The sequence below is a fragment of the Geospiza fortis genome, unplaced genomic scaffold (assembly GCF_000277835.1).
Source record: "Geospiza fortis unplaced genomic scaffold, GeoFor_1.0 scaffold203, whole genome shotgun sequence".
Classification (NCBI taxonomy): Eukaryota; Metazoa; Chordata; class Aves; order Passeriformes; family Thraupidae; genus Geospiza; species Geospiza fortis.
The window spans coordinates 1,500,667-1,521,756 of NW_005054385.1; the positions used below are offsets into that span (position 1 = coordinate 1,500,667).

General features: G+C 40.8%; 1 protein-coding gene across 1 annotated transcript in view; it reads left to right on the forward strand.

The window, feature by feature from the left end:
* Positions 1-18,997, forward strand: part of SVEP1 (sushi, von Willebrand factor type A, EGF and pentraxin domain containing 1) — a 116,499-nt gene extending 97,502 nt beyond the window's left edge. The window contains exons 44-51 of the mRNA XM_014308784.2: positions 486-659; positions 1,083-1,256; positions 2,561-2,737; positions 4,077-4,247; positions 9,156-9,251; positions 12,015-12,110; positions 14,723-14,816; positions 16,425-18,997. Coding sequence (XP_014164259.1) covers positions 486-659; positions 1,083-1,256; positions 2,561-2,737; positions 4,077-4,247; positions 9,156-9,251; positions 12,015-12,110; positions 14,723-14,816; positions 16,425-16,455 — 1,013 coding nt within the window. The 3' untranslated portion in view covers positions 16,456-18,997. The remainder of the gene's footprint in view (positions 1-485; positions 660-1,082; positions 1,257-2,560; positions 2,738-4,076; positions 4,248-9,155; positions 9,252-12,014; positions 12,111-14,722; positions 14,817-16,424) is intronic.
* The last annotated feature ends 2,093 nt before the right edge of the window (positions 18,998-21,090 follow it).

Genomic DNA, 21,090 nt, shown 5'->3' on the forward strand with positions numbered 1-21,090 from the left:
AATAAATAATTTTCCATCTTTTCTTGCTGGTCCTATGCCTTGAATTCTTCTCTCTCACCTTCAATGAATTTACTTGGTCTCCACATTGTGGGACAGGAGTCAAGATTCTTCTTAAGTACTGCCATTGTTCTGGAGCACATTTTGAGATCATCTTCCACTGTAGGAGCACAAAGGGGACTGAAAATGCAGCCTCAGGCATGCACAGAAGAAATATTCTGGACCCTCTGTTGGTTTGAACACACCTCATATCTTATAACACCACCAAATACATTTAGACGCAGTTTCAGGTGTCTGCAGTGTGAACCCCAGGAGAAAGGGCAGAAAAGGAATTGTATAACTGTTACTCTCCATGTAACAGTTCACAGCTTCTTTCCTGCTGTCTTTCTGTTAATTCAGGATGAGAACAGAGCTATCAGACGGTGTGTGACTCATAGAAGGAATAGTCTTCATTGTGTATAAAACCCAAAAGTTTTCTTCTCTCCTAGAAATTACTTGTGGGCTTCATCCTTCCATTGAAAAAGCAGAGGCCATTTCTACTGGAAGCACATACAGAAGTAATGTAACCTTTGTGTGCAGCTCTGGATACCATCTTGTTGGGCCCCAGAACATCACATGTCTTGCCAATGGGAGCTGGAGTAAGCCCTTGCCATTGTGTGAAGGTAACTGTTTGGTTTCATGTCCTGGAACATTTCAATATGGGATAAGTTATAGCTCCTCCCTTATGCATGGATATCATATAATCCAGAGACTGAGTTGCTTTTGAAAAATGATTCTGTAATATGAGGTTTCTGGAGAACCTATCAGTGGCAAGAAAGAATGACTTCCATCTTTCTGCCCTACTGGCCCCAGTCTGAAGTCATAAATGTGCCCTCACTTCCCCATTTTGTTGGGGCTTTTCTCCATCACCAGAAGAAGCTTCTTTTCTAGGCTGGCTACATTTCCTTCCCAAGGTTACTGAATCAATGTTCTTCATGATTTATAAGTCTGTAGTGGCTTTTAACATAATGTGTTATTAATTCAGGAAATGTTTGAAGTCTAGGACTAAATATCAAGCTGAATTAATAAGACCCCTTCCTTTGCAGAGACCAGATGCAAAATTCCAGTTTCCTTGCTGAATGGGAAAGCAATTTATGAAAACAATACAGTTGGCAGTACAGTAACATATCTCTGTGAGAGGGGATACAGCTTGGAAGGAGAACCAGCAGCAGAGTGCACAAGAGATGGAAGATGGAGTAATCCCTTGCCTCTCTGTAAACGTGTGTGTTTGCTTTGTAATGGAAAAGTTTTTGCAGAGAAACAATAGGGGCAGTTACTGATACAAGTTAAAGCATTAATTTCTCTGAGTGTATTTTTGTGACAGTAAGAGAACAAGCTGCCTTCTGCATAGGTCACTCTAGTTGGAAAGATGACATAAAATGGAGTTATTATAGTCAAACACTTGATATATAGTAGAAGCAGGTGAGAGAATCATTTGGAGGAGAAGGCAAAAGAGGGACTTCATTGTCATCCACAAGTGACATATTGACAGGGTGCAAAGGAAGAAGTGCCAGATTCTTCTCAGAGTTGAACAGTGGTAGAGTGAAGTGCAATACATACTAGTTGCAACAAAGCAAGCTCCATTGAAGTTTTTGAAGAAACTTTTTGCCAGCAACAGAGTCAAGCAGAGGAGAAGAAACCCAGGGAGGACATGAGATCTCCAACCACAGTTACTCAAATTTAACTCAATTTTCTGATCAGGATCCAGAGCAACTTCTAACCTAGCTGGCCCTGTATGGAGAAGAAGGTTGGACTTAATGGCTGTATAAATTCTGCAATTCTGTGAAATAGTGTGTTATGTACATGTGCACTGTACCCACACACTCACAATAGCCTTTCTTGTTACTGTATGTGTCTGTAACTAATTTTAAGACCTAGTGTAGTCTCAGGATGGTTAATTTAGACATTTAATTTTTGTATTACAAAGTATTTATTCATTTTAGTATCAAGACACTGACATAAATCTCTGCTCTTTATGGAGTCAATATTTTCCACACTGCTGATGAGATCACCAATAGACCATGCAAAAATATCCCAGCAAGCTTACAGCCAGCAATAAATAAAATTAGAGAGATTCTAAACTCCAATGAATGACACAGTAAGTCTCTAATCAAACATCTGAATTTTTGCTGCTCTTTATTGATCCAGCCCCTCCGAACATGAAGTAGGATAGGTCTGGTTCTCTTTTATAGGAAGGTTATGGTAAACAGGAAGGACAAGACAGAATGGTTTCACAGTAACAAGTAGGATATTTCTCACTTAAATCCTTAGTATGCCCTGTCCTGACAGCAACAGAACATGGTAGCAAGCCATGTGGCAGCAGTGAATTAGAAATTTTTTAATTATTATTTTATGACCCAAATCTCATCATTTCAAATCAAATTACAAATTGGGTTCACATACAGCATCCATTTCTTCTCATGTGTTTTGGGTTTGAAATTTGCAGAAACTATCCTAAAGTGGTCTCTCTTCCTGCCATCTCTTTTTCTTCCCTTCTTTTCCCTCACACCCTTACTTTGAACAGCAAACCCTTGTCCTGTGCCTTTCATAATCCCAGAGAATGCCCTTCTGTCAGAGGTGGATTTTCATGTTGGCCAGAATGTATCCATCAGGTGCAGGGAAGGCTACCAGCTGAAAGGGCAGTCTGTGATCACCTGCAATGCTGATGAGACCTGGACTCCAGCCACAGCGAAGTGTGAAAGTAAGTACAAGACGCACTGTTCCACAGGGATCGGTACTTTACAGAGGGCTCTAAGAAGCTCTAGAGAAGATCTAGGTCTTCTTTCTTTCTAACAGAGGTGTTCCTTTAGAAGCACTCAGAATACATCTCTGTGGGTTGGTGTTTCAACAGTATTCATCCTACTATTTACTAGGCCCTTCTGTAAATGTATTCTTCATTTACCTTTTGCAAGCCCTGGAGCTGGGTTGACTCTTGGATACCCTAAATACCCTAAGAATGATTTCTATGAGATCATGGATGATGAGACAAGAGTTGCAGAAAGAGGTGCTGCCTTTTATTTTATTTATTGATACTGACAGAAGGCAGTATTCTTTAGCAAGCATGTTGGAACGCCTTTTGACTTCTTGCAAGCAATACTGTTTAGACTCATGGGACACCAGAATGGGTTGGGTTGGAAAGGACGTTTCAGATCATCTCGTTCCAACCCCTCTGCCATAGGTAGGGATGCCATTCATTAAATCAGGTTGCTCAGGGTCCCATCCAACCTGGCCTTGAACACTTACAGGTATGGGGTATCCACAGCTTCCTTGGGCAACCTGTTCCAGCACCTCATCACTGTCTGGGTAAAGAATTTCTTTCTAATATCTAAACTAAACATACCTTCTTTCAGTTTAAAACCATTGCCTCTTGTTCTGTCTCTGTCTTCCCATATGAATACTACCTCCTCTTAATAAGACCCTTTAAGAAACAGGAAAGCTGCAATGAGGTCTCCCTGAAGCCTTCTCCTGGATCCATGCTGAATAATCCCAGCTCTTTTTACCTGTCTGGTTAGGGGAGATGCTTCATCCCTCTACCCTTCTCTGGACCCACTCTTTCTTGTCCTGAGGACCCCAGAGATGGATGCAGCACTCCAGATGGGGTCTCACAAGGGCAGAATAGAGTGAGATAATCCCCTCTCTCACCCTGCTGGTCGCACTTCTTTTGATGCAGGCCAGGATACCAGGGGCTTTCAGGGCTGCATCCAAAAATGCAGCTGTTGGCTCACGTCCAGCCTCTCACCATGAGGAACTCCCAAGCCCTTCTCAGGGTTGCTGTCAGTGACTTCTTCTCCCAGTCTGCACTCACGTTTGGTATTGCCCTGACCTGAGTGCAGCACTTTGCACTTGGTCTTGTTGAACATCATGGGATTCTCATGAGCCCACTTCTTAAGTTTGTCCGGATCCTTGGACTCCATTGCTGATTGACCATCTGGAAGGTGTCTGTGACATCTCCCCCCCCCAACAGCATTGTCTCCACAGTTAAAACCTGTGTCATGTAGGCTCTGCAGCTCACCAACATCTGGATGGTTTCTTTTGTTTAGAGATATCTTGTGGTCCCCCAGTTCATGTAGAGAATGCTCTGATTCGTGGTAGCTTCTATCAGTATGGAGACATGATCACCTATTCATGCTACAGTGGGTACATGCTGGAGGGGCCCCTGCGGAGTATTTGCTTGGAAAATGGAACATGGACAACACCACCTACCTGCAAAGGTAAGAATTTTTTACTAAGAGAATGATAGCTTAACTTGCCATAAACACAGAGGTGTCATCCTAGGTGCAATAAAAATGAAAGTGAAATTTTTTGCTAGTTTTAGTGCAGTCATATTTTCACTCAGGGCATTTAATTCCAGGTTATTGCTTTATTTCCAATTTAAAGAGAAGGCTTCCATAATTTTTTCTTTAGTCCTAGCTAGTCTTAGGGTTTCTTTTGCTACAGTGTTGTATCCCACACCTAGTATCTTTTCTCCTGATATCTTTTGCAAGAAAGTGACAGAACTAGTTATCTTCCTGAGAAGTGACCTGTTTCAGATAAGCACTGCCAGTCAGTTTTTCACAGTCAAAAACTGAACACTGCAGAAACCAAAATAGAACAACTGGGTTCTTAGTCCCTCGCTATGTTTAAAGTGTGGCAGCTCCTGAAATTCAATTTGCAATAAGAGGTAGATTGATATAGCTCACTAAATAATACACACTGAGCCCTCTAGAAAATCCATAGATTTAACAATATACCAGGCTTTCTACACTTGCCAGATCAGCAGGTATTTGTTATTTCTTGGTCTGTTGAGCTAAAACATTCAGTTTTAAAGCCAAGAGTTAACTCTTCCATTTAGAAGATTCAAATAAATAAAAAGTTTTGAACAGAAAATGGGGGAAACAAAAAATTGAAGAGAAAATAAACTCAACAATAAAAAACATATATAAGCATATTCAAATACTAACTTAAAGCCATGGATGAGGCACAGCAAAAGAGTTCAGGCTCATAGGGCTTTGGTGGAAGAGATCTTGTCATCTGCCATTTCCATGTCAGAAGCTTGGCTTGCTCTCTGCTGCTGGGCAGCTGTGGAGCAGGGAGTTAGCTGCACCCTGAAGTCTTATTTCAGACTGTGGAACAGCCACCATGACAAATTGAGCTTTAGGTATCTTATTGAGAAAGCAGAAAACCTTACAACACAGCAGTGGCCAGTCACGAGCAGCCCCATTCCTCTTCATACAGAAGAAGAAAAGTTCAAGGACACTCAACTGGGAGCATTGGAGTCATTATCAAAATTGTCAGGTCAGCCTCTCCTGCAAGTCTCAGCTCCCCATGTCAAAATACAAGCAAAATTTCTTCATTGCTCAGAGGAAGGTCAGAAGCCTTCCTCTGTTTAGGTCAGAAGCCATTTGGAGATAAAGGATTCTATACTGTGCTAAGCCTGGCAAATCATGGACCCTTCATCAATTTTTTTATATGAATTCTGACAGCAAAATATTATGAATGTGGATACCTAAATAAGTTGAGTTACCCTACTCTGTGAAAGCAGGCACTCACCTAAATTCCTGTATCTGATAGTTATAACGTCTTGCCTAAAAATCATGGATCAGTAGAGCATTTTGAGGAGAACCAGAACCAAAGAAGAGGGTTTGCAACTTCTGCATATTTCAGGAGTAGAGTTGCTTTTCCTGAGAAACAGGTTTGTCTTGGGTTTGTGACCATGGCTTGCCACTGGCATGAACTACCCATCACGCAGCCAAGAAGAGAAGATTTGAAGAAAAAGCAGCTGAGTTACTTCAGTTGTCATGATGTATCCAAAAGTGCTGTTGGAAATTTGCACTCCCAAAGCACAAGGCTGTTTCTAAAAAGTTTGTATTTCTAAACTGTGATGGCTACAGAATTCAAGGGATCTCTGCATAATAGCTACTTTACCTAAGCTAGAATTCAATAGCAAAATTATTTGGATAATATCTGTTCCAGATGTAGCACTTTGGATTGTTCAATTGTCCTTTTAATATCACCAGCTTTACTTTTTATTCTTATTTAATATTTATTAGTTACAAAGAGCTCCTTTATGCCAAGGGATGCAATTGTCTGCTAAGAAAGGTCACCAAGAACCAAGAAGGGCTGATCTGCAAAGCACTGTCGAACATTCTGTTTGCAACACTGCAATATCTACTGGGACTGTTCAGAGGAATAAGTATTAGGCAAAATTATTTCCAAAAATGCAGTGAAGAGGTGGAGACATGGTGAAGGTGGAAAACAAAGCAGAATAACCTGTGTATTAAGGGAGGGGAATAACAATTTCCCTCCTCTTTTCTAAAAGGGGACTTTAAAAGAACTAAAGACATTTCTGAGAGGACTGTCCTGCATTTTCATGACACATGTCAAAGTGATCTTTCAAAACTGCTTTATAATTCATGTGAGTGATTTTCCTAACAAAAGTCCTACAGGATCCAAGCCTTTGTGGTCTACATCAGAAACTACATGAAAGCACTCTTTGTAATGACTCATGCTGCATTTCTTGTTTATGGCTGTGTGAGTTGATTATTAATGTGTTCTAAGTCTGCTTGAAACGTTCTGACCCAGCTGAACAGGTTTGTTAATGTAAATATTATAATTAAAAAGCAGACTTCTTTGGAAGACCTCTCACCACAGCTGCACTTGCCTGAATCACCACTAGTTAGAGGTTGCTGGCCAGATTCTGATCTGAGTTTCAGGGGTGAGAAGTATTAGCCTGGATCTGCTGATTGTAAATATCTGCAGGACTCGTTAGGCTGCACAGATGCACACAGCTTACCTGACTCCGGGTTCTTCTTTCTGAAATGCTCTAAAACTCTTGTCTGTTTGGCCTCTTTACCTCTTGCTGACTCTGAGTGGTCCATGTGGAGCTGTCAACAAGAAAGTTTGTACCCCATCAGCAAATAAGAACATTATGAGAGGGAGCTGGGGCCTGAGGAAATTGTTCACTTGCAACCACAAGGAAGCATTTTGCAAAGCTGAAAACACACAACAGAATTTATTTTTTCCGTTCTGACACGTCTGACTTGCAGCAGTGTAATGCTTTTGTGTCCTGTGTAGATAAATTTACAAGGGGATGTCAAAAGATTGATACCATGGGTGTGAGATTTGCTACCATAAGCTAAAGTCACAATTGATACTTTCTATTCTCTCCCTGGCACATCAGGACTGCATTTGCTTGTTTTTACAATAGACAAAAAAATAAAAAAGAGATCTCAGCTTAACTTCCAGTCCATTTTTCTAGTCTTGTCCGTTGATAAGAATAATCCTCACAGCTACAGACAAGTAGTCTTTGCTTGCCTAAATTGGTGTATAACAAGTGCACATCTAGGGATGATACATTCTCATTCAGTTTCACAACCAGGACCTGGGTAGAAACCCAGGAAAAGCCTATCTCTACCTGACATCTGATTGCTGAGTAGCATGGAGTTGCCATCCAAAGCAATTTTTGCAACTCATGAAATATCTGCATCTTCTACATTAAGAGAGAGGAAAAATATTTCAGAGACCTTATTTCGTGTGCTTTGAATTTAATGTGGGATATCATTTATACATTAATATTTTATCTCACATCCCATTATACATTCATGGAATATTGTTTAAGTGGTGTAGATCACACAAAGCTTTAAATGGTTCTTCCACTGCAGAAAAGAAACCTGTTTGGCACACTATTCTGCTTTAGTCAACACCCAGAGACAAGCTGTCTGTGTAGTAATAGATATTTTTACAATAAAAATTTTCAAAATCACTGTTAAAATATTGTAAATTATGTTAATCTTTCAGAGATCTCTTCCCATTCTTATTATCAGCTGACACTTGATGGGAAGGCTCTTGAGACTGAAAAATAACATGCAGAGCCTTGGCCTCATTTCAACAGACTCCAAGTTGTATCTTGCATTTTGGAATGTCTTAGCTCCAGGAGTGACTCAAGTTTGTCTCTCTGAGGGAAAGATTTGCATTCTTTCCAATGAGGATTTGAGGTCTGAACAGTGTTTCAGTGTGCCAATCCACTGTTTGTATTGAATGCTAACAAACACTCAAAACTTAAATGCATATTTTGCTCACCTAATAACTAATTAACAATAGCAGTTCAGATGCAATTAGGAGTTCAGATTGAGTTTCCTTAGATTACTGTCAGTCTTATTACGTATTTGTTCTGTCATATTTTCTTGCAGCTGCAATTTTTCATTTTCTCTGTACAGTGTGTACACCAACATGAGAAAGATCATGCTTCCTCCAATGATCTTTAAGTGTAACATGTTTGTGCATAGCTTTCACCTGGTTTTCTAAAGTAGACCTGGTTTCCCTGGATGTGTATGACAAGAGATGGTACAGTGTCATAGAAGTGACAAGTCCAAAGTCTGTCTAGCCCAGGCACCACATTGGCCCAGCATGACAGACTCCACTCCAAATTCCTCACTTTCATCATAAGGTGCATATTAATAGGAATGGAAGCCGAGGAGCCCCAGTCAGCATGAATGCTTGGTGAGGTTTGTAGTCATACTTTGGGTTCTAGAGGTGAACACTTACTGTGCCGCTGCTGCACCCTTTTTGGTCACTTCTCATTATAGTGGATGATAGTGCAGTAAAAATTGCCTGTTCTATCACACAGTTAATCTTACTTTAGACAGTGTATGCCAGATGGCATTGTCTTGGTGTTTCATACCAACGTTAGAAGAAAGCTTGATTCTATTCCAGAGTCAATGTAGGAGGCTGGGGTGAAGGTGTGAGGAGGGTAATAGGTTTTTATGGTGTATTGTATGGGTATTTTAATTTTGTATTACAAAAGTTAGTGGGAAAATCAAATAAAAAATAGTGTCAGCCTTGAAACACTATCCAAATGATTTATTCAACTATAAATATGTCTACATTTTCGTTCTTTCTGTGGACAATCTTTTGATTATCTTAATGATTCTTACACTCTTCCTTACAGTACCTAATCAAACACATAGACCCAGAAGATGATGTAGCCCTTGAAATCAAAATCAGGCAATGTTTCTGAACTTCACTGCATTTGTTTGTTCTGCTCTAAGCTTTATTCTGAAAAGGTCTGTGCAAGTTACTGCTGAGTTACTAGGCTTCTAATTCAGTGTCCAGAGTTTGTAATGAAATTGCAATGTTTCCAGCTGTCTGCCGGTTCCCGTGCCAGAACGGCGGCATCTGCGAGCGACCCAATGCCTGCTCCTGTCCCGATGGCTGGATGGGCCGTCTCTGCGAAGAGCGTATGTATGCCGTTCCTAATTGTAATCCTGAGGGTGTTGTTGGTAAGACAGATCGATTTACTGCAGTGAACCAGAAGAGGCATAAGAGATAAAACCATAAAAAACATTAATATATTCTGCTTGACAAATGTAAGGGAACAAAGGTATATACTTGGCTTATCTCTAGAAAAATAACCATTCCCTTACATCTTCTAAGCAAAACAAGCACTTTTTAAATTGATGTGATTTTGTTTCTCAGTGCTCTTTCACTGTGATTGAAGAACACCTTGTTTCAGTTCTCCAAAGTCTGTTTCTAATAGCAATACCTGATAGTTTTGGGGAATGAAAAGGGATTAGAACAGAAGAGATGTGAGTGTTCTGCTGGTGGCTGCATTAGTTTCTTGGCTTCCATTTTTATCAGTCTGTGGTTATGAACCTCATCAGTTTATGTTCAAATAATGTAATGTGTCCCATTTTCCAGGCTGTCCCTCCTGACCTGTGTACTTGTCCCTCACAAGTTCTAGACTGGTTTTTCCTGTCATGGATTTCCAAATTATTAGAGAACTGGATCTGTTGTCACTGAAAAGAGCCAAATCTGACTCTCAAATCAGATTCCCTGGGTGACATTGGGATGCCAGTTTGATCCATGTTTCTCTTCATGGTGGTCTTAGCACAAGGAATTTGGGAGATTTAACCCTTTCAGCCTGGCATAGCTGCTGCATGAGGAACCTTATTACTGTACATATAGTAAGGCATGCCTATGTGGAGAGAAAAGGAAGTGCCTTTATTTAGTGTTTAGTATTCAGTATGGCCCTGATGTAAGGTTTTAGCATGTCCAAGACCTACAGCAGGGGTGGTGTCACTGTCCCCAGATTTGAGTCACTGCCCCTGACTCTGAATATACATGGAACTCTACAAAAGTTGTGCACATTCTCATCTAGTTCTTGGAAAAGAATATGGTTCAAATATTTAAGATTTATCATATGTTAAAATGGTCCTCTGAATCTCTGCAGCTTTCAAGTCTTCTCTGTGACAGTATCAGTTGCACATGGCAGAAATTAGTAGTAGATACAGAATGAGAACAAGAGGTTCAGCAAGTTTGGTCTTTTTGCATTTATGGAAACTCCAGCTATGTCATATATTCACACAGATCATCTTTTTCTGTCCCTGTGCCTGGCAGTATGACCACAGCCATTTGTGCAACTTAGTCCTGTAAGTCTCACAGTCTCAGCAGAAGAGGCTTGCACCCTGTGTCTGAAAAAATTGTTTGGTATCCCACAATTGAATTTATTAGTTTCATCAGTAATGACACTTGAAGCATTCTCCAGAACCAGACATTTCATTTATGATCTCAGCCATTTCAGTCATCATCCAATTCAGACTGGCAACTGACCAGGCAGGTCACACTTCATGAAAGTACAGGCACTAGGGGGTTTTTTGTTTTGGTTTGGTTGTTTTGTTTTGTTTTGTTTTACTTTAGTATAGATAGTTAGAAAAGGGAAAAGAATTCCCACAATTGGTCAGTACAACACCAATTTTGCATTGCATGTCAAACAAGGTGCAGCAGTGAACAGAAAAACAGATTTAGTCTTTGAAGTTGAGGGCCTGTTCTGGAAGCCCAAGGAATTTTTGAGTGCTAGCACTGAGCACTGACTTGTCAGTATCAGGCCAGAGTAAGCACACTGAGAGAATTTAGTCACCTTGTAGTTCACAGTACATTTCACAAAAAAAATAGGATTCATCTTCTTGAGAGAGTCCTGACCATTCTAAAAAACTTGCATGGTACTACAAGTTTAATGATTTAGAAAAGTATTTCCTGGTGATACAGGTTAGTCCTGTGAAGTCAGTGGAAGTTCACAATTATTTTTTTATCCAAGCTGACTGTACCTGCTCAGCTTGATCTCTGCTGTGCAGCAGAAGAAGAACCCCTACTTCAGTCTTCTGCAGCCCCCATCCACCTTTCCAGTATTAAAGTCTACTGGAAATGCCTCTTGAGGGTCCAAATTTGAGACCCAGCTCAAACTCTTGCTCTTCTTAGAGCAGGTACACTCAAATACTTTGTTCACTTATCATAGTGGAGATGATGGTTTTGTGAAGCTACTTAAAGCATGAACACATGGGAATTTTGCAGATCTGCTCACAGGAGCAGTGTAGCTCAATTGCTGCTCTGTCCAGAGGTCATCAGCTGCTTGGTATGTGCTTTGTTTCTTCCCCAGAGCTTCCAGCCCTAGCTTTTTTCACCCAAAATGCCTTGTTTCCAAGCTGCCTTTCCCAAGGGGCATATAGTTTCACCTGTCTCAGCATGTTTTCACTGGCCTAGACAAAGTGCTTTTCTATGGGCAGGGCACAGATTAACTTGTTTTGGATACTACATCTGCAAGCCCAGAGAATTCACAAACAATCCAGTTTTTTGTGATTAAAGCATGAACTGGTTTTGTTACCACCATCACAGAAGTGGCCAATATCTGTGGATATTACATGTGAGATACAAACAGCCCTGGCTCATTCCCCATGAACACAGAGCCTACAAAGCACCTGAAGGACTCCAGCAATTGCTCCAGCCTATCCATTTCTTTGCCACTACTCTTTGTCATATCTGTCTGTCATGCCAGTTGTATGAGCTGCTCATGCCTGGTGGGTAGGTCCTGCTCAGCTCTGCTGATACTCCATGCAAACACTTCAAGGGGCAGCAGAGTTTCTAGTTAAATATAAGCTCGTCTCTTGCACACTCTATTCTTTGCTTTCATGGGAGATAATTATTTTCTCTGGTTCTCTTCTCCTTAGCAATATGCATTCTGCCATGTCTCAACGGAGGTCGCTGTGTGGCCCCTTACCAATGTGACTGCCCCCTCGGATGGACTGGATCACGCTGCCATATGGGTAAAATTTCTCACCTGCCTTTTTTCTCACTTTTTGGGACTCTGCTAGCAATACCTAGCACAGTTCTCTAAGGACTCATAAAACTCCTGAGCTTGTCACAGGAAAACCCAGGCCTACAATAAGGTTCCTGGAGGATTTGCTGTTCCCAGTTGTAAACTACCTTCAGACTAGTCCCTCCCTTTAAAAGTACCAGAAAAGCTTGCTCTCAAAAAGGACAGACAGTATTCACAAAAGTACTCTCTGCAAAAAGCAGTGCAAAGGAGAAAGGGTTTCCAAGGAGAAGAATAAAACTATTTTTCTCAATTCCAGGTGCATGATTTTCATTTTCATCTTCAGGAAATGCAGGTCACCATTAAATTCACAAACAAGCTGCAGGTATTACAGTGGTTTTTCACCACATAGCTGCCTGGTTTGGTGGATGCCCAGTGATTGCCTGGGTACTGAATCAGGACAGAGAGCACACCAAAGCAAGGATTTAAGGGTGATTGAGTTCAATAGATACATTGTACATGGGTACCCTACATTAGGTATCATCTAAGTTCTTTGAGCAAATTCAACGTGCACTTCTTTTTACTAGATCTCTTACTTGCACCTAACTGAAGGTGAAGGTCATGGAGCGCACAAAAATAGTGAGAGGTAGGAGGGGAGTGATTCTAGTGTCCAGGTTTGTGGCCTAACCAGTCCATTTGTGTGAGATGAGGTTGGCTGTAGTTACGGAAAATATTTGAACCTGAGTTTAGAATATGGGATTTCATATGAAGACTGAACAAACAGCAGGTTTTGAACGACTTTTCCCTGTGAAAAGACAATCAAACTCAGCAACTGACTGATTAGTGAAACATCTTTCAATCACTGTTAGATCTTAAGCACTTACAAATATTAGCTATTTTTAAACATATATTTCAGTTTCTTCACTGTATTTTTATTGTCCAGGTGTACCTTAACTGATTTTTAATAGGAGCTTAACATGAAAGCCCAGTTTTGCCTTCCTGCAAGACTTTGAAGCTGATGGGGTGAGCTGGGAAGGAATTCATGCCTCTGTTAATGAATGTTCATAGTATTTGTTTAACTGATAAGAATAGTGAATCTGGGGGATAAGCTGGGGAATACACTGCAAACCAAATACTTCTGCAGAAAAATGAAATACCAGAGAGAACATTTTCACTCTGAACTATTGTATTTTGAAGGGACTCTTGCCTAACACATAATGCATCATTTCGTCTCATATTTCACAAGCCTTGCAGCTATAATAGGTGCTTGAGGAGGATAGATGGCTTCTTGGCTTTTTGGCCAGCCATTCAAATCTGTACAGGCTTGACCTGCTTTTCAGTAGCTAAAGGGAAAATTATAGTGAACAACTGCATCTGCAGCATAAACACTGCTTATGAAGTTTTTTAATCATTTGTTGTTTCAGCTACTGATATTGATATTTTGCTGTGATAAAGAAACACTTCAGTGACAGCTAAAGATGTTTTTGTCATTTGCTTCATTCCAAAATCAAAAGTAATTTTCAACATTATGCACTTGGTGGACTTAATTGTATATGGATGGTCTATCACAATAGCCTCCTGCCATTGTTTGTTCTTGTTTGGCCCAGAGGAACTGGAGTAGGTTTTTTGCATTCCTGTGACTACTCATTTCCATTTCCTGTAATTCCATAATAATCAGTGTTCCCTGAGGCATATTCCTTGCAAAAATATTACCCAGACTTTGTCCTCACTGGTAGCTTTAGGTCTGTCCTCTACATATGGCATTATCTGCTTTAAAGTATTCACATCTTTCCTGCAATATAAATGTTTGTGTTTGAAGGACCTCATTATGTGTATATCTAAATTGGTTCTATAAACTGTGTGGTTCTTTACCTTTCAATCTCAAAATTGATAGGAAGACTTGCAACTTTGACTTTTGTTTGGTTACGTGATACCCTTGGGTTAGACTGTCACACAAAAGCATGTTCAGCCAGGCTCAGCATGACCTGTAAGGCAGACAAGGGTTTTTTCTCTAATGCCCTGTTGCACCTAATCTCACCTCTTAGGGCTATCCAGTGTCTTTCAGGATCTTACTGTCGTTCTCTGCTTCCTTTCCTTGTCCCCATACAGGTGCCATTTCATGAAGTCTTATTCCTTGCTTGCTATAGATCTGCGCATGGCTTTCTGACCTTCAGCTTCCTCTGCTTTTGCTGTCTCTTTCTATACTTTTTTCCCATATCTGGTGTCTGCTTGTCCCAGCTAGTGTTAAGCTGTCACATACCTTTAAAAAAAAAACAACAGTTTATTCCTGTTCTCCTGTTCATCTCATGATTCTTCTAATTCTTGCTCCTACTTCTGCTTGCATTCCTTTGTTATCTTAATTGGAATCAAAGATCAATAGAATTTTTAAGGCAATGTAAAATTACACACTGGCTGTTTCAAGCAGCTCATACAATGCATCAGACAGCAGAAGTAGTAGAAGGAGTCAAATCACACTTAGCAGATGTATGCTTCTCAGGCTGTCCTTCCCATTCTTAACAGAATAAGGCAGGATGGATTTTCAGTGTCCTGCTACTGTTCCACAACAAATCAGCTTGTTGGGGATGTGCTCATTAATGCAAATTTGTGTGTGTTTGTGTGCAGCTGTTTGCCAGTTGCCTTGCTTAAATGGTGGGAGGTGCATACGACCAAACCGGTGCTACTGTCCCTCTTCCTGGACTGGACCTGACTGCTCTAGGTAAGCGTCACTGAGCACTGTCCCAGGGCTAGACTGAATCACATCCTACTGAACTCTAAATCTGAGGAATGAGCAAATAATTTTAACATTTTGAGCATCTCTAGATTCTGTAAATCAGTAACCTTTAGATGCCTCAAGTTTCACAGGCAATATGTAAAGACCTTAGAGGGTACTCTGCAAAATGATTGCCAAACTTGTAGAAAACTCTGAAAATTCTATCTTTACATGTAATCAGACATGCAAACCCACAATGTTTTCATTGTGTTACGTATTTTCACTATGTAAATGGAGGTGGGGTTTTGACATGTAATACAGAATGTTCTTTGGGAAATTTTGGTGGCTTACTCTTTATTAGTGTTCATTTTGAACTGTATACACCTCAGCTAGGTCCATGTTTAAGACTGGGGTTATGCAATGTTTGTCATAAATAATAAGTCATCTTACAACCAGCATTGAGTGATGTAATCATTTAAAGAGTACAACAAGGTACCTCTGAGGCAAGTCCAAGTTCAAATCTCCTGGCAGCTCTAGGGCCATGATAGCAAAAATGTATGTACCTCAACTCACACAGGCTCTTGCTGAACACAGTGGTCATTATCCTGGAGAGCTTAACAAGAACCAGATGAATATTGATATTTTTCTGCAGGGAACAGATGAAGCCTGTGACATTGTCATTTTTTCCGTTCTTCCTTCTGGGCAGATAGTGACAGACATTTCTTCCTGTATCTCTGATAGACATTTTATCTTAAAGCTATAGAAGAGATGCTTGACTAAGAAATCACATTGACAAAAACAAATAGTGTTCCATTGTCAGCTGTGATTCTATGTGCCTTTGTGAAGCAACTTAAATGTATTGCCAAGAAACAGTATCTTTCAGCTTTAGAAGGGTATGCATCTGAAGTCTGGTAGTATATCCATTTAGGACATGAAGCAGAGAAGCCCAAATCCAGCAGGCATAATAGCCAAAAATAGTGGAGTTTATCTCATGATAAAAGTTTCAGGCTATTCCTAAACCAGACTATCCTTGGCTCCTTTTGTTGGTTTTTTTTGTCCAAGCCCATAGCTCTGTGCAGCAGAGCACAGAAGGTGGGTCATTAGCCCTGCAGGACTGGGGTCTAGCAGCTTGTCCCTTCCAGAAAGGACATGTGTTTTGAGAGGACATTTCCCAAACATAACTGGATGGGTGAAGTGAAGACAGAAACAAGCTCCAAGATCTGTTTCACATTTTGTTAAGTTTTGGCCTCAGTTACTTGTGGCTCTTTATGGGATATGATACCTGGGAATTCTAAAACAATACAGGCAAATAACATGATACCAGAGATTCCCTGCTGCAGTTAACAAGGTGTGGATTTATAAGGGGAAGCTGAAAGGTCCCAAAGTTTTTGTCAGCATGCAGAATAAGACTAGTTCCAAACTACCCTGTGATGAGCCATGACTTAAATTAAATGTCGGTTATTCTATTTCCCAAGGCCACTCTCTCCACCTCTTTGAGCTATGGCATTCTAATCCGCGGTATACTTTCAGACACCATCCTCTTGTGCCTCAGTGTTGATCATATGATATGTTCAGCACACCACTGATTTTATTTTGTTTGGGTTTTTGATGCAGGAAACGGAAGGCTGGATTCTATCCCTTTTAACATCAGAGCAGCGATTCCACATTCAGATATCTTTCTTCAGCCTAGGCACCAAGGCTTGGATTCTAATGCATTGTAAATCAAATCCGTTGTTTCCCTTCCTCCACCCCTCCCCAGCTCCCTTGTTTTGTATTTTATTTTGTGATACATCTTTCAATTTTTAAAGAAATCCTCTGTATTTTTCATTTATAAAAGTATTATCAAATATATGCTGCTACACAGGTGTCATACACACATATACATACAAATGTAAAGATTCCTACAATCCACTGACGAAGTGCTTGTTTAAGGTGAAGTCCCTCCCATTTCTCACATTACAGTACTTAGCTTACATTAAGTAAGCTAATTAAACTGTACTATACTGCCAGCCATGATTAAACAGAATATGGCAATTCTGCTTACAACCTGTCAAAGCATACTACTGTCCAGCAACTCAACAGTAAAGTGTGTTACACAAGGCTGAATGAGCCGCTAAACTCTGCATTGGGCCTGTCTTGGAACTTCAGTTGATAAAAATTATAACTGCATGTGATAAGGTCTGCGTTGTAACCACAGTTTCTGGTGAGCATAAGAAGATTCTGTAGTGTAGTTTATGTGACATTAACTTCATTGGAGAGTGACTTAATGGGAGGCATCAACATGAGTTTTACGTCCGATTTCTTAGTAAAAGACATGAGGGAACACCATCTCGTTCAGAGAATAATGGATTAAGTCTAGCCAACAAGAGCCTTTGAAGCTTTCTGACCTACAGGCTGTTCAGATGTAGCTCTAAGCTGAATAATCCAGGATCCAGCAGTAGGAAGCAGATGGATCTCTGAACCTTGCACCTTCCATTTGCCACGGGATTCACAACCTGCCTGTAACCACCATCCCTTTCCTATATAAATGAAGTATATCTCTTCATTGGTATCTGCTAGGTGAATGTTTTTGATATCTTCGGATTGGCTCCCAATATCTGACTGCCCCTGAGATGGAGAGAGAAGGCACCAGCTAAGTTTACGAGTGAAAGTTTGCTATTGCTTGCAAAAACGTTGTGGTTTTGTTATGCAGAATCCTCAAAAAATTGGAAAAGGCCTCTCTTGAGCACACACAGGCAGAAATGCTCAGCTGACTGAGAAATACTGAGAGCATACATGTTGTCAGATTTCTCATTCTCAGACTGGTGATCCCACTGTGTCTGAGGAAAACACATATGAGTTCCACCATTAAGTCATGCTCTGATGAATTGAAATGTTAAAATTCATGATTAAGTAGGGTGGTGGAATTACAAGACAGAAATCACATGCATTGCATCTTTCAAAGTCACATGTTTGGTAACTGTTACCAGTTAGCAAAAAGTCTGATCTATGAAAAAAGATCTTTGAGTCAGAATGAGAGTCATTGATCAGAAGCTTCATTTTTCCCAATAATAACAGAAAAGTGTAATTTGCAGTTATCATTGGGAAAGAAAAAGAGAAATAAATTTTACCTTCTGTAGCTTCCTATTCCTGCTTAATTACCCTCCAGATTAAGAGTCTGCACAACTGCCCCACCCCACTTTATGGATGTACCTTCCTTTTATGCATGAACCCTGATACAGGGAAGTGATAGGACACCAAAACAAGCTCACAGTTACAGTAACAGGGCTCTAGTAAATACTGACACATAACTGATGGCTGTTAGCCCAAAACCAGAAATGGAGAAGAAAGAAACAAGCAAAGTTATCAGCCATTAGGAGCTTTCAGCCAATTAAAAGAAAAACAGATAGTAAAGAATAGGAGTCATTAGGGGATCAAATTAATGTGAATGTAGATTCTTTCCCAGTGGGAGCTGCAACCAGCTGAAGAGTTGTGGTTTTAGCTCCCACAACCTTCTTTTTCTAATGAACTCTGCTAGCACATAGCAAAAATCTTCTGTCTCCCAGCTCCACAACCATCGACGTTTACAGCTTTGACTGAAGTTAGTGTTCAGTAAGTAATGTCCACATTTCAGCACACAGTCACCACTATTTGTAGGCACTTTGTTCCTTGACTTCCTTGCTGCCTTAACAGCAAATGAAGGAAAGCTGCAGTGAGCAACACAGGACTTCTCAAGGGAAAAAGTGCATAGGTGAGAAAAGTAGATCTTTATTTATATGTCATTCTCGTGTTTTTGTCCCTTTTCCAGTGTGCTTCTCTGGTGTGTCCTCTGGCTCTGTCCTGGTCATCTCCAGAGCAGAACAGCAGTGATGAGGAGAGTGCTTAGATCTGGCAGGACATTGCTGGACAGTTTAGGGCTGGAGAATAGCTTTTAGAACCCCAGCTTCACACTAGTGACTTGTACATGGAGTCCTGGGATCAACCCAGTCAACATGTTTTGTAAGGAGATATGGTGTTAGGACAGAATAGCTGAAACTAGAGGCTGTCATTTTAGTGCTATTGATGATGTTTTCATACTTGCTGGAATATTTTCCCCTCCCTACCCAGTACTGTATTGTCATTTATGTCACTGCTTGTTGTGTGTTTTAAACGACTTCCATGTGATGCACTTTACACTGTAAATAAAGTTGCACCCTGTTTAGTACCTATATAGAGGCAACATTGCATTCTTTTTGTAAACCCTCACAACAATTATATTAAGCTGTTAATCTTTAGGATCTGATGGCAGAGACTACAAAAATAGACCTCCACTTAAGCAAAAAGACAAAACAATTGCCAGCAAACTTAAGAAGGTGTGTTGGATTAGTCCAGGTTTGGATTTGCAGATAAAAATGCAGTTAGCACCTCATTTTTCAAATCCTTTGTTCTGCTAGGGCAGACCTGTCAAGGCCAAATTTACCACTGGCATGAAGAGACAGATTAAAACCTGCTTCACTTACTACTGAAGGAGATACAACTTGTTTTATTCGGCACCAGTACTGGAATTTTTAAAGGTATGGAAATGCCCATATTCCTGGACAAATGAGGTAAAGAATCACTGTAACAGGAAGAAAAAATTTTAACTCAAACACCACTCCTCTGAACAAGTAGCATATATGACATAACAAGCAAAAGATTTAGAATGTGAAGTTTTTGGAGATAATGTTGTAAACCTGACAATGTTTGAATACACAGGCATAAGTGGAGACTTGGAAGTGCAAAATGTGGTCAATGTTTGAAAGCCTTTCCCTGAACCTGCAACTCAAAAGTTGGTGTGAGGTAACTGATAGTGTTGTTAATGAAGCCTTGAAATTTAATGTGTATCTTATGAAAAAGATAGAAATTTGCAGTACTTGAAATATGGGTAAAAATCCTGAGTGGGAACAGCTGGGATGCCTGTGCACATGGGCTTAGATCTTGTGCATGCTCTGGAAACACTGAGAACTGCCTTATTTAAAGAGCCGTGTGGTAAGAACAGGCTCCTTCCCTGCCCCTGTTCTCTGTGTTGCAACAACTGAACAAGCTAAAACTCTGAAAGGAGTCTACTGACACCTATGTCTTGCTGCTTGGAAGTACACTGGGAAATGTTTGTGTTGACTCTCATCTCAGGGGGGGCACTGGACAGGGTTAGTGTGTGCCAGCACTTGTTAGCATGAGGAGTCACCCCTACACTTTAACAGTCTGACCAGAGATCTCTTTTGCATCTCAGAGTAGGAACAGTTTGTGCAACTCTTAGAGCAGTTTGGATCCTCACTGCAGAAAGGATCCCTGCTGCTTTTACCGCCCTGCAGATTCTTTTCTGGGAGAACACACCTTGACCACACATTACCAGCACCAAGAGACAGGAATTGCAGTTCCCAGAGGCAAGCCAGGTGGAATATACAGTATCATTATTGATCTATTTCTCTAAGGTTATTTCCATTCATGCACATGAACCAGAGCACTTCTTCACATATCCATCCCATTTACAGTGAGCTCCTCTCCCAGGAGCAGGGCTGCACTTCCATTACCCTTGCTTTCTAGACTGACGTGTTGCTAGTGCCTGCCAATGTCAAGCTCTGCAGGCTTGCCACCTCTCCCTCCTGAGCTTGGAGCACTACAAAAGCTGCTGTTCTTCACAAGCTGATGGACATGGTTCTTCAGCGTAGGTTTGTCCTTCATGCCAGGTGTCCCTCCTGTAGATGGACCAGCGTGATCCCATACTTCTTTGTGCTGCAAGAAGTATCATACATGGCCTGGTGAAGAGGACACTTGAGTTTCTCCCAGCCAGTGGCAGACTGTGCCACCACAAGAAAGTCACTTCAAATCTTCCGATTTTAGGTATGGGTCAGATGAGCCCCACCTTCTCCCCCAAGGTGCTGCAGTTTTAAAATGACAGATGAGATTTAAGCATCATTATCATCTTTACTAATGATAGCCCTTCTGCAGGTGTCATCTGCACACCTCATTGCTAGCTCAGTGGACCAGCACTAACCTTAATCTTTTCAGTCTAGTATCTTTGCTGAATGTAAATCGTCCCCCTTCAAATTTTCATTTGCAACCAGCATCTGCTGAACAGATTGTCCTGAAAACTCAAGTTCTTTCTCTGTCTCCTGAAACTTTGAAGCTATGACAATGTCATTGAGTCCAGAGTGGCACCAGTTCTGTTTGGACCCAGAGCCTGCATGCATGGCAAAGGCCAGAAAAGGAGGCTACTGGGCAGGGACAGATTGTCACTGTGGTGCTGCTGGCCTGCACCACATAGCAATCCAAAAGCATGATG